The sequence below is a fragment of the Salvelinus fontinalis genome, chromosome 31 (genome assembly GCF_029448725.1).
Source record: "Salvelinus fontinalis isolate EN_2023a chromosome 31, ASM2944872v1, whole genome shotgun sequence".
Classification (NCBI taxonomy): domain Eukaryota; kingdom Metazoa; phylum Chordata; class Actinopteri; order Salmoniformes; family Salmonidae; genus Salvelinus; species Salvelinus fontinalis.
This window is the reverse complement of record NC_074695.1, coordinates 1670946-1685609: the sequence shown is the minus strand read 5'-3', so window position 1 is coordinate 1685609 and position 14664 is coordinate 1670946. Positions and strand designations below refer to the sequence as shown.

General features: G+C 50.2%; 1 protein-coding gene across 1 annotated transcript in view; it reads left to right on the top strand.

Moving 5' to 3' along the window:
* The first annotated feature begins 685 nt into the window (after positions 1-685).
* The window catches only part of LOC129829411 (FYN-binding protein 1-like), a 27769-nt gene continuing 13790 nt past the window's right edge, over positions 686-14664 (top strand). Inside the window, exons 1-3 of the mRNA XM_055891091.1 lie at positions 686-982; positions 5450-5528; positions 10385-10472. Coding sequence (XP_055747066.1) covers positions 793-982; positions 5450-5528; positions 10385-10472 — 357 coding nt within the window. The 5' untranslated portion in view covers positions 686-792. The remainder of the gene's footprint in view (positions 983-5449; positions 5529-10384; positions 10473-14664) is intronic.

Below are 14664 nucleotides of genomic sequence, written 5' to 3'. Positions count from 1 at the left end.
CATAATGACTAGTCCTGTCCCCAGTAGTAACTCATAATGACTAGTCCTGTCCCCAGTAGTAACTCATAATGACTAGTCCTGTCCCCAGTAGTAACTCATAATGACTAGTCCTGTCCCCAGTAGTAACTCAACATAATGACTAGTCCTGTCCCCAGTAGTAACTCATCATAATGACTAGTCCTGTCCCCAGTAGTACCTCATAATGACTAGTCCTGTCCCCAGTAGTAACTCATAATGACTAGTCCTATCCCCAGTAGTAACTCATAATGACTAGTCCTGTCCCCAGTAGTAACTCATAATGACTAGTCCTGTCCCCAGTAGTAACTCATAATGACTAGTCCTGTCCCCAGTAGTAACTCATAATGACTAGTCCTGTCCCCAGTAGTAACTCATCATAATGACTAGTCCTGTCCCCAGTAGTAACTCATCATAATGACTAGTCCTGTCCCCAGTAGTAACTCATCATAATGACTAGTCCTGTCCCCAGTAGTAACTCATAATGACTAGTCCTGTCCCCAGTAGTAACTCATAATGACTAGTCCTGTCCCCAGTAGTAACTCATAATGACTAGTCCTGTCCCCAGTAGTAACTCATAATGACTAGTCCTGTCCCCAGTAGTAACTCATAATGACTAGTCCTGTCCCCAGTAGTAACTCATAATGACTAGTCCTGTCCCCAGTAGTAACTCATAATGACTAGTCCTGTCCCCAGTAGTAACTCATCATTATTGGTAAATAAATCGGTTTGAGAATGACTTCTACAGCTGTCTGATGGAAATGATCGGTTTACTTCATGTTTTGTCTCCGTTCTCAATCTCCCTCTCTCTCCATCCCTCCCTCTCTCAGTCTGTCGGGGAATCCTCCGTTCTACGACGAGACAGAAGAAGAAAACACAGACCTTCACAACCGGATCATCTTCTGTCGTATCGTCGCCGGGGAGTTTGAGTTTGACGCTCCTTACTGGGACGACATCTCTGTTCCAGGTACACAACACAACAACACAACAACGACAACAACACAACAACACAACAACACAACAACGACAACAACACAACAACACAACAACACAACAACGACAACACAACAACACAACAACACAACAACACAACAACACAACAACGACAACAACGACAACAACGACAACAACGACAACAACGACAACAACGACAACAACACAACAACACAACAACGACAACACAACAACACAACAACACAACAACGACAACAACACAACAACACAACACAACAACGACAACACAACAACGACAACAACGACAACACAACAACACAACAACACAACAACACAACAACGACAACAACGACAACAACGACAACAACACAACAACACAACAACACAACAACACAACAACGACAACAACACAACAACACAACAACACAACAACACAACAACGACAACAACGACAACACAACAACACAACAACGACAACACAACAACGACAACACAACAACGACAACAACGACAACACAGCAACACAACAACACAACAACAACAACAACACAACAACACAACAACACAACAACACAACAACACAACAACAACAACACAACAACGACAACAACGACAACAACGACAACACAACAACACAACAACAACAACACAACAACGACAACAACGACAACACAACAACACAACAACACAACAACACAACAACACAACAACACAACACAACAACAACAACACAACAACGACAACAACACAACAACGACAACAACGACAACACAACAACACAACAACAACAACACAACAACGAGAACAACACAACAACGACAACAATGACAACACAACAACACAACAACACAACAACACAACAACGACAACAACGACAACACAACAACACAACAACACAACAACACAACAACGACAACACAACAACACAACAACGACAACACAACAACACAACAACACAACAACGACAACAACGACAACAACGACAACAACGACAACACAACAACAACAACACAACAACAACAACACAACAACAACAACACAACAACGACAACAACGACAACACAACAACACAACAACGACAACAACACAACACAACAACACAACAACGACAACAACGACAACACAACAACACAACAACACAACAACAACAACACAACAACGAGAACAACACAACAACGACAACAACGACAACAACGACAACAACGACACAACAACACAACAACGACAACAACGACAACAACGACAACAACAACACAACAACACAACAACACAACAACACAACAACGACAACAACGACAACAACAACAACAACACAACAACGACAACAACGACAACACAACAACACAACAACACAACAACACAACAACGACAACAACACAACAACACAACAACACAACAACACAAAAACACAACAACACAACACACACATACATCTGTTCCCGGTACACAACTTTGAAGAAATAAACTATACATCTTACTGTGGTACCTGTCTTTATTGCACTAACACCGATGTCCCTGATAGCTGCTTTTTTGACAAACGTTTTTTTTCTGCCCGAACTGACTGTGATATATAGGTGGCCTACCTTAGTTCCGTGATTAGTCGCTCTGGATGAGACGAGTGTCTGCTAAATCAGTGTTTCCCAACTCTGGTCCTCCAGTACCCCCAACAGCACAACCCTGGTCCTCCAGTACCCCCCAACAGCCCAACCCTGGTCCTCCAGTACCCCCCAACAGCCCAACCCTGGTCCTCCAGTACCCCCAACAGCCCAACCCTGGTCCTCCAGTACCCCCAACAGCCCAACCCTGGTCCTCCAGTACCCCCAACAGCCCAACCCTGGTCCTCCAGTACCCCCAACAGCCCAACTCCAGTCCTCCAGTACCCCCAACAGCCCAACTCTGGTCCTCCAGTACCCCCAACAGCACAACCCTGGTCCTCCAGTACCCCCCAACAGCCCAACCCTGGTCCTCCAGTACCCCCCAACAGCCCAACCCTGGTCCTCCAGTACCCCCAACAGCCCAACCCTGGTCCTCCAGTACCCCCAACAGCCCAACCCTGGTCCTCCAGTACCCCCAACAGCCCAACCCTGGTCCTCCAGTACCCCCAACAGCCCAACTCCAGTCCTCCAGTACCCCCAACAGCCCAACCCTGGTCCTCCAGTACCCCCAACAGCCCAACCCTGGTCCTCCAGTACCCCCAACAGCCCAACCCTGGTCCTCCAGTACCCCCAACAGCCCAACCCTGGTCCTCCAGTACCCCCAACAGCCCAACTCCAGTCCTCCAGTACCCCCAACAGCCCAACTCTGGTCCTCCAGTACCCCCAACAGCACAACCCTGGTCCTCCAGTACCCCCCAACAGCCCAACCCTGGTCCTCCAGTACCCCCCAACAGCCCAACCCTGGTCCTCCAGTACCCCCAACAGCCCAACCCTGGTCCTCCAGTACCCCCAACAGCCCAACCCTGGTCCTCCAGTACCCCCAACAGCCCAACCCTGGTCCTCCAGTACCCCCAACAGCCCAACTCCAGTCCTCCAGTACCCCCAACAGCCCAACCCTGGTCCTCCAGTACCCCCAACAGCCCAACCCTGGTCCTCCAGTACCCCCCAACAGCCCAACCCTGGTCCTCCAGTACCCCCAACAGCCCAACCCTGGTCCTCCAGTACCCCTCAACAGCCCAACCCTGGTCCTCCAGTACCCCTCAACAGCCCAACCCTGGTCCTCCAGTACCCCCAACAGCCCAACTCTGGTCCTCCAGTACCACCAACAGCCCAACTCCAGTCCTCCAGTACCACCAACAGCCCAACTCTGGTCCTCCAGTACCACCAACAGCCCAACCCTGGCCCTCCAGTACCCTCAACAGCCCAACCCTGGTCCTCCAGTACCCCCAACCCTGGTCCTCCAGTACCCCCAACCCTGGTCCTCCAGTACCACCAACAGCCCAACCCTGGTCCTCCAGTACCCCCAACAGCCCAACCCTGGTCCTCCAGTACCCCCAACCCTGGTCCTCCAGTACCCCCAACCCTGGTCCTCCAGTACCCCCAACAGCCCAACCCTGGTCCTCCAGTACCACCAACAGCCCAACCCTGGTCCTCCAGTACCACCAACAGCCCAACCCTGGTCCTCCAGTACCCCCAACAGCCCAACCCTGGTCCTCCAGTACCCCCAACAGCCCAACCCTGGTCCTCCAGTACCACCAACAGCCCAACCCTGGTCCTCCAGTAACCCCAAAAGCCCAACCATGGTCCTCCAGTACCCCCAACAGCCCAACCCTGGTCCTCCAGTACCACCAACAGCCCAACCCTGGTCCTCCAGTACCCCCAACAGCCCAACCCTGGTCCTCCAGTACCACCAACAGCCCAACTCTGGTCCTCCAGTACCACCAACAGCCCAACCCTGGTCCTCCAGTACCCTCCAAGAGTTCACATTTTTGTTGTAGCCCTGTACAAACTTACCTTATTAAACTCAGAGGGCATGATGATTAGTTGGGTGTGCTTGTCCAGGGTTTCAATAAAAATGTGTTCGGGGTACTGGAGGACCAGGGTTGGGCTGTACACTAGAGGGGGTAATGTAGTGCATGTCCACTAGAGGGGGTAATGTAGTGCAGGTCCACTAGAGGGGGTAATGTAGTGCATGTCCACTAGAGGGGGTAATGTAGTGCAGGTACACTAGAGGGGGTAATGTAGTGCAGGTCCACTAGAGGGGGTAATGTAGTGCAGGTCCACTGGAGGGGGTAATGTAGTGCATGTCCACTGGAGGGGGTGATGTAGGGCAGGTCCACTAGAGGGGGTAATGTAGTGCAGGTCCACTGGAGGGGGTAATGTAGGGCAGGTCCACTAGAGGGGGTAATGTAGTGCAGGTCCACTAGAGGGGGTAATGTAGTGCAGGTCCACTAGAGGGGGTAATGTAGTGCAGGTCCACTAGAGGGGGTAATGTAGTGCAGGTCCACTAGAGGGGGTAATGTACTGCAGGTCCACTAGAGGGGGTAATGTAGTGCAGGTCCACTAGAGGGGGTAATGTAGTGCAGGTCCTCTAGAGGGGGTAATGTAGTGCAGGTCCACTAGAGGGGGTAATGTAGTACAGGTCCACTGGAGGGGGTAATGTAGTGCAGGTCCACTAGAGGGGGTAATGTAGTGCAGGTCCACTAGAGGGGGTAATGTAGTGCAGGTCCACTAGAGGGGGTAATGTAGTACAGGTCCACTGGAGGGGGTAATGTAGTGCAGGTCCACTAGAGGGGGTAATGTAGTGCAGGTCCACTAGAGGGGGTAATGTAGTGCAGGTCCACTGGAGGGGGTAATGTAGTGCAGGTCCACTAGAGGGGGTAATGTAGTGCAGGTCCACTGGAGGGGGTAATGTAGTGCAGGTCCACTAGAGGGGGTAATGTAGTGCAGGTCCACTAGAGGGGGTAATGTAGTGCAGGTACATAACAATGACTTACTGTACTGCACATCCTCTCTCTCCCTTCTGCCCCCCCCCCCCCTCTCAGCTAAGGAGTTAGTGTGTAGGCTGATGGAGGTGGACCAGATGCTGAGAATCACAGCTGCAGATGCTCTCTTACACAAGTGGTGAGCACACACACACTAACACTAACACACACACACACACACACACACACACACACACACACACACACACACACACACACACACACACACACACACACACTAACACACTAACACACACTAACACACACACACACACACATACACACACACACTAACACTAACACACACACACACACTAGCAGAGACACACACACACAGACACACACACACACACTAACACACACACACTAACAAACACACACACACACACTAACAGAGACACACACACACACAAACACACACACACACACACACTAACACACACACACTAACACACACACACACACACACACACACTAACACAGACACACACACACACACACAAACACACACACACTAACACACACACACACACACACACACTAACACACACACACACTAACAGAGACACACACACACAGACACACACACACACACACTAACACACACACACGCACACACTAACACACACACACTAACAGAGACACACACACACAGACACATACACTAACAGAGACACACACACACAAACACACACACACTAACACACACACACACTAACACAGACACACACACACACACAGACACACACACCACACACACACACTAACACACACACTAACAGAGACACACACTAACAGAGACACACACTAACAGAGACACACACAACACACACACTAACACAGACACACACACACATAAATTACCAAAATGTTAAATGTAGTGCAGGTACACCAGAGGAGGTAATGTAGTGCAAGTACACTGGAGGGGGTAATGTAATGCAGGTCCACTAGAGGGGGTAATGTAGTGCAGGTCCACTAGAGGGGGTAATGTAGGGCAGGTCCACTAGAGGGGGTAATGTAGTGCAGGTCCACTAGAGGGAGTAATGTAGTGCAGGTCCACTGGAGGGGGTAATGTAGTGCAGGTCCACTAGAGGGGGTAATGCAGTGCAGGTCCACTGGAGGGGGTAATGTAATGCAGGTCCACTAGAGGGGGTAATGTAGTGCAGGTCCACTAGAGGGGGTAATGTAGGGCAGGTCCACTAGAGGGGGTAATGTAGTGCAGGTCCACTAGAGGGGGTAATGTAGTGCATGTCCACTGGAGGGGGTAATGTAGTGCAGGTACACTAGAGGGGGTAATGTAGTGCATGTCCACTGGAGGGGGTAATGTAGTGCAGGTACACTAGAGGGGGTAATGTAGTGCATGTCCACTAGAGGGGGTAATGTAGTGCAGGTCCACTGGAGGGGGTAATGTAGTGCAGGTCCACTAGAGGGGGTAATGTAGTGCAGGTCCACTAGAGGGGGTAATGTAGTGCATGTACACTTGAGGGGTAATGTAGTGCAGGTACACTAGAGGAGGTAATGTAGTGCAAGTACACTGGAGAGGGTTATGTAGTGCAGGTCCACTGGAGGGGGTAATGCAGTGCATGTCCACTAGAGGGGGTAATGTAGTGCAGGTCCACTAGAAGGGGTAATGTAGTGCATGTCCACTAGAGGGGGTAATGCAGTGCATGTCCACTAGAGGGGGTAATGCAGTGCAGGTCCACTACAGGGGGTAATGTAGTGCAAGTACACTGGAGGGGGTAATGTAGTGCAAGTACACTAGAGGGGGTAATGTAGTGCATGTCCACTGGAGGGGGTAATGTAGTGCAGGTCCACTAGAGGGGGTAATGTAGGGCAGGTCCACTAGAGGGGGTAATGTAGTGCAGGTCCACTGGAGGGGGTAATGTAGGGCAGGTCCACTAGAACGGGTAATGTAGTGCAGGTCCACTAGAGGGGGTAATGTAGGGCAGGTCCACTAGAGGGGGTAATGTGGTGCAGGTCCACTGGAGGGGGTAATGTAATGCAGGTCCACTACAGGGGGTAATGTAGTGCAGGTCCACTAGAGTGGGTAATGTAGTGAGAGTACACTGGAGGGGGTAATGTAGTGCAGGTACACTGGAGGGGGTAATGTAGTGCATATACACTAGAGGGGGTAATGTAGTGCAGGTCCACTACAGGGGTTAATTTAGTGCAGGTCCACTAGAGGGGGTAATGTAGTGCAGGTCCACTAGAGGAGGTAATTCAGTGCAGGTCCACTAGAGGGGGTAATGTACTGCAGGTCCACTAGAGGGGGTAATGTAGTGCAGGTCCACTAGAGGGGGTAATGCAGTGCAGGTCCACTAGAGGGGGTAATGTAGTGCAAGTACACTAGAGGGGGTAATGTAGTGCATGTCCACTGGAGGGGGTAATGTAGTGCAGGTCCACTAGAGGGGGTAATGTAGTGCATGTCCACTGGAGGGGGTAATGTAGGGGAGGTCCACTAGAGGGGGTAATGTAGTGCAGGTCCACTGGAGGGGGTAATGTAGTGCAAGTACACTGGAGGGGGTAATGTAGTGCAGGTACACTAGAGGGGGTAATGTAGTGCATGTCCACTGGAGGGGGTAATGTAGGGCAGGTCCACTAGAGGGGGTAATGTAGTGCAGGTCCACTGGAGGGGTTAATGTAGGGCAGGTCCATTAGAGGGGGTAATGTAGTGCAGGTCCACTAGAGGGGGTAATGTAGTGCAGGTCCACTAGAGGGGGCAATGTAGTGCATGTCCACTGGAGGGGGTAATGCAGTGCATGTCCACTAGAGGGGGTAATGTAGTGCAGGTCCACTAGAAGGGGTAATGTAGTGCATGTACACTAGAGGGGGTAATGCAGTACATGTACACTAGAGGGGGTAATGCAGTGCAGGTCCACTGGAGGGGGTAATGTAGTGCAAGTACACTGGAGGGGGTAATGTAGTGCAAGTACACCAGAGGGGGTAATGTAGTGCATGTCCACTGGAGGGGGTAATGTAGTGCAGGTACACTAGAGGGGGTAATGTAGTGCATGTCCACTGGAGGGGGTAATGTAGGGCAGGTCCACTAGAGGGGGTAATGTAGTGCAGGTCCACTGGAGGGGGTAATGTAGTGCAAGTACACTGGAGGGGGTAATGTAGTACATGTACACTAGAGGGGGTAATGCAGTGCAGGTCCACTGGAGGGGGTAATGTAGTGCAAGTACACTGGAGGGGGTAATGTAGTGCAAGTACACCAGAGGGGGTAATGTAGTGCAGGTCCACTGGAGGGGGTAATGTAGTGCAGGTACACTAGAGGGGGTAATGTAGTGCATGTCCACTGGAGGGGTAATGTAGGGCAGGTCCACTAGAGGGGGTAATGTAGTGCAGGTCCACTGGAGGGGGTAATGTAGTGCAAGTACACTGGAGGGGGTAATGTAGTGCAGGTACACTAGAGGGGGTAATGTAGTGCATGTCCACTGGAGGGGGTGATGTAGGGCAGGTCCACTAGAGGGGGTAATGTAGTGCAGGTCCACTGGAGGGGGTAATGTAGGGCAGGTCCACTAGAGGGGGTAATGTAGTGCAGGTCCACTAGAGGGGGTAATGTAGTGCAGGTCCACTAGAGGGGGTAATGTAGTGCAGGTCCACTAGAGGGAGTAATGTAGTGCAGGTCCACTAGAGGGGGTAATGTAGTGCATGTCCACTAGAGGGGGTAATGTAGGGCAGGTCCACTAGAGGGGGTAATGTAGTGCAGGTCCACTGGAGGGGGTAATGTAGGGCAGGTCCACTAGAACGGGTAATGTAGTGCAGGTCCACTAGAGGGGGTAATGTAGGGCAGGTCCACTAGAGGGAGTAATGTAGTGCAGGTCCACTGGAGAGGGTAATGTAATGCAGGTCCACTAGAGGGGGTAATGTAGTGCAGGTCCACTAGAGGGGGTAATGTGGTGCGTGTACACTGGAGGGGGTAATGTAGTGCAGGTCCTCTACAGGGGGTAATGTAGTGCAGGTCCACTAGAGGGGGTAATGTAGTGCAAGTACACTGGAGGGGGTAATGTAGTGCAGGTACACTGGAGGGGGTAATGTAGTGCATATACACTAGAGGGGGTAATGTAGTGCAGGTCCACTACAGGGGTTAATGTAGTGCGTGTACACTGGACGGGGTAATGTAGTGCAGGTCCACTAGAGGAGGTAATTCAGTGCAGGTCCACTAGAGGGGGTAATGTACTGCAGGTCCACTGGAGGGGGTAATGTAGTGCAGGTCCACTAGAACGGGTAATGTAGTGCAGGTCCACTAGAGGGGGTAATGTAGGGCAGGTCCACTAGAGGGAGTAATGTAGTGCAGGTCCACTGGAGGGGGTAATGTAATGCAGGTCCACTAGAGGGGGTAATGTAGTGCAGGTCCACTAGAGGGGGTAATGTGGTGCGTGTACACTGGAGGGGGTAATGTAGTGCAGGTCCACTACAGGGGGTAATGTAGTGCAGGTCCACTAGAGGGGGTAATGTAGTGCAAGTACACTGGAGGAGGTAATTCAGTGCAGGTCCACTAGAGGGGGTAATGTACTGCAGGTCCACTGGAGGGGGTAATGTAGTGCAGGTCCACTAGAGGGGGTAATGCAGTGCAGGTCCACTAGAGGGGGTAATGTAGTGCAGGTCCACTAGAGGGGGTAATGTAGTGCAGGTCCACTAGAGGGGGTAATGTAGTGCAGGTCCACTAGAGGGGTTAATGCAGTGCAGGTCCACTAGAGGGGGTAATGTAGTGCAGGTCCACTAGAGGGGGTAATGCAGTGCAGGTCAACTAGAGGGGGTAATGTAGTGCACTACATTACCCTCCACTAACAGAGAGAGACACACACACACACACACACACACACACACACACTAACACACACACTAACACACACACACACACAGATACACTAACACAGACACACACACACTATTTAGTAAACAGAGTCTCGTCATGAGAACATAAGTCCTCTAGCTTCCCACCTACAGGCTAACTCAATGTTGTCATGACCATGTTTCTGGTTCTGTCAGGATTGCTGGTAACGGGGCCTCGGAGAAGAACCTGAAGGATGGAGTGTGTGCCCAGTTTGAGAAGAACTTTGCTAAGGCCAAGTGGAGGGTAAGAATCCTTCTCACATTCATACCTGTTTTATCTCCATTGGTGCTTTCAAGACACCTGGGATCTCTCAGAAACAAGGTCAAATCATGACCTCACTGGGATCTCTCAGAAACAAGGTCAAATCATGACCCTCACTGGGATCTCTCAGAAACAAGGTCAAATCATGACCCTCACTGGGATCTCTCAGAAACAAGGTCAAATCATGACCTCCACTGGGATCTCTCAGAAACAAGGTCAAATCATGACCTCACTGGGATCTCTCAGAAACAAGGTCAAATCATGACCTCACTGGGATCTCTCAGAAACAAGGTCAAATCATGACCTCCACTGGGATCTCTCAGAAACAAGGTCAAATCATGACCTCACTGGGATCTCTCAGAAACAAGGTCAAATCATGATGTCAGTGACCTTCAAGTTGGAAAGTCGGAGCTCTAAGATGATCGTTCAGAAAGATTTTTCCAAGTCGGAACTTGTTTTTCCCCCCAGAGTTCCCAGTGGTCTTGAATGCAGCATTAGTCCAAATGTATGTCCTCTAGCTGTTCCAGTTTATATTCCTCTAGTTCAGGCCTGGGCTACTCCTCTAGCTGTTCCAGTTTATATCCCTCTAGTTCAGGCCTGGGCTACTCCTCTAGCTGTTCCAGTTTATATCCCTCTAGTTCAGGCCTGGGCTACTCCAGTCCTCTAGCTGTTCCAGTTTATATCCCTCTAGTTCAGTCCTGGGCTACTCTAGTCCTCTAGTTGTTCCAGTTTATATCCCTCTAGTTCAGGCCTGGGCTACTCCTCTAGTTGTTCCAGTTTATTTCCCTCTAGTTCAGGCCTGGGCTACTCTAGTCCTCTAGTTGTTCCAGTTTATATCCCTCTAGTTCAGGCCTGGGCTACTCCTCTAGCTGTTCCCGTTTATATCCCTCTAGTTCAGGCCTGGGCTACTCTAGTCCTCTCGTTGTTCCAGTTAATATCCCTCTAGTTCAGGCCTGGGCTACTCTAGTCCTCTAGCTGTTCCAGTTTATATCCCTCTAGTTCAGGCCTGGGCTACTCCTCTAGCTGTTCCCGTTTATATCCCTCTAGTTCAGTCCTGGGCTACTCTAGTCCTCTAGCTGTTCCAGTTTATATCCCTCTAGTTCAGGCCTGGGCTACTCTACTCCTCTAGTTGTTCCAGTTTATATCCCTCTAGTTCAGGCCTGGGCTACTCTAGTCCTCTAGTTGTTCCAGTTTATATCCCTCTAGTTCAGGCCTGGGCTACTCCTCTAGTTGTTCCAGTTTATATCCCTCTAGTTCAGGCCTGGGCTACTCTAGTCCTCTAGTTGTTCCAGTTTATATCCCTCTAGTTCAGGCCTGGGCTACTCTAGTCCTCTAGTTGTTCCAGTTTATATCCCTCTAGTTCAGGCCTGGGCTACTCCAGTCCTCTCGTTGTTCCAGTTTATATCCCTCTAGTTCAGGCCTGGGCTACTCCTCTAGTTGTTCCAGTTTATATCCCTCTAGTTCAGGCCTGGGCTACTCCAGTCGTCTAGCTGTTCCAGTTTATATCCCTCTAGTTCAGGCCTGGGCTACTCCTCTAGTTGTTCCAGTTTATATTCCTCTAGTTCAGGCCTGGGCTACTCTAGTCCTCTAGTTGTTCCAGTTTATATCCCTCTAGTTCAGGCCTGGGCTACTCCAGTCCTCTCGTTGTTCCAGTTTATATCCCTCTAGTTCAGGCCTGGGCTACTCCAGTCCTCTAGTTGTTCCAGTTTATATCCCTCTAGTTCAGGCCTGGGCTACTCCAGTCCTCTAGTTGTTCCAGTTTATATCCCTCTAGTTCAGGCCTGGGCTACTCCAGTCCTCTAGTTGTTCCAGTTTATATCCCTCTAGTTCAGGCCTGGGCTACTCCTCTAGCTGTTCCAGTTTATATCCCTCTAGTTCAGGCCTGGGCTACTCTAGTCCTCTAGTTGTTCCAGTTTATATCCCTCTAGTTCAGGCCTGGGCTACTCCAGTCCTCTAGTTGTTCCAGTTTATATCCCTCTAGTTCAGGCCTGGGCTACTCTAGTCCTCTAGTTGTTCCAGTTTATATCCCTCTAGTTCAGGCCTGGGCTACTCCTCTAGTTGTTCCAGTTTATATCCCTCTAGTTCAGGCCTGGGCTACTCCAGTCCTCTAGTTGTTCCAGTTTATATCCCTCTAGTTCAGGACTGGGCTACTCCAGTCCTCTAGTTGTTCCAGTTTATATCCCTCTAGTTCAGGCCTGGGCTACTCCAGTCCTCTAGTTGTTCCAGTTTATATCCCTCTAGTTCAGGCCTGGGCTACTCCTCTAGTTGTTCCAGTTTATATCCCTCTAGTTCAGGCCTGGGCTACTCCAGTCCTCTAGTTGTTCCAGTTTATATCCCTCTAGTTCAGGACTGGGCTACTCCAGTCCTCTAGTTGTTCCAGTTTATATCCCTCTAGTTCAGGCCTGGGCTACTCCAGTCCTCTAGTTGTTCCAGTTTATATCCCTGTCCTCCCAGATCACACGTTACGATGAGCCTGTCCTCCCAGATTACACGTTACAATGAGCCTGTCCTCCCAGATCACACGTTACAATGAGCCTGTCCTCCCAGATTACATGTTACAATGAGCCTGTCCTCCCAGATTACACGTTACAATGAGCCTGTCCTCCCAGATTACACGTTACAATGAGCCTGTCCTCCCAGATTACACGTTACAATGAGCCTGTCCAACCAGATTACACGTTACAATGAGCCTCTCCTCTCAGATTACACGTTACAATGAGCCTGTCCTCCCAGATTAAACGTTACAATGAGCCTGTCCTCCCAGATTACACGTTACAATGAGCCTGTCCTCCCAGATTACACGTTACAATGAGCCTGTCCTCCCAGGTTAAACGTTACAATGAGCCTGTGTTCCCAGATTACACGTTACAATGAGCCTGTCCTCCCAGATTACACGTTACAATGAGCTTGTCCTCCCAGATCACACGGTACAATGAGCCTCTCCTCTCAGATTACACGTTACAATGAGCCTGTCCTCCCAGATTAAACGTTACAATGAGCCTGTCCTCCCAGATTACATGTTACAATGAGCCTGTCCTCCCAGATTACACGTTACAATGAGCCTGTCCTCCCAGATTAAACGTTACAATGAGCCTGTCCCCCCGGATTACACGTTACAATGAGCCTGTCCTCCCAGATTAAACGTTACAATGAGCCTGTCCTCCCAGATCACACGTTACGATGAGCCTGTCCTCCCAGATTACACGTTACAATGAGCCTGTCCTCCCAGATCACACGTTACAATGAGCCTGTCCTCCCAGATTACATGTTACAATGAGCCTGTCCTCCCAGATTACACGTTACAATGAGCCTGTCCTCCCAGATTACACGTTACAATGAGCCTGTCCTCCCAGATTACACGTTACAATGAGCCTGTCCTCCCAGATTACACGTTACAATGAGCCTGTCCTCCCAGATTACACGTTACAATGAGCCTGTCCTCCCAGATTACACGTTACAATGAGCCTGTCCTCCCAGATTACACGTTACAATGAGCCTGTCCTCCCAGATTACACGTTACAATGTGCCTGTCCTCCCAGATTACCGCCCACCAGCCTCCGTTGGTTGTTTCTAAGGATGATGAAGACTATCCAGGAGGATGTAGTGATGTTCTGTAGTAGCAGCGTGATTAACTCCCCTTTAACCCTCTTGTCTCGTACTGTAGTAGCAGCGTGATTAACTCCCCTTTAACCCTCTTGTCTCGTACTGTAGTAGCAGCGGGATTAACTCCCCTTTAACCCTCTTGTCTCGTACTGAAGTAGCAGCGTGATTAACTCCCCTTTAACCCTCTTGTCTCGTACTGTAGTAGCAGCGGGATTAACTCCCCTTTAACCCTCTTGTCTCGTACTGTAGTAGCAGCGGGATTAACTCCCCTTTAACCCTCTTGTCTCGTACTGTAGTAGCAGCGGGATTAACTCCCCTTTAACCCTCTTGTCTCGTACTGTAGTAGCAGCGGGATTAACTCCCCTTTAACCCTCTTGTCTCGTACTGTAGTAGCAGCGGGATTAACTCCCCTTTAACCCTCTTGTCTCCCCTGCATGTGGTTCCCAGGAACTGAAGGTACGGTAGTAACTAGTTCTCTATGTATCTGGAGAGACAGAGAGTCACACACACCAATCAACCTTCACTCATTTCTCATGGCCTGCTAAACTCACGGCTAATCTCACGGCTAATC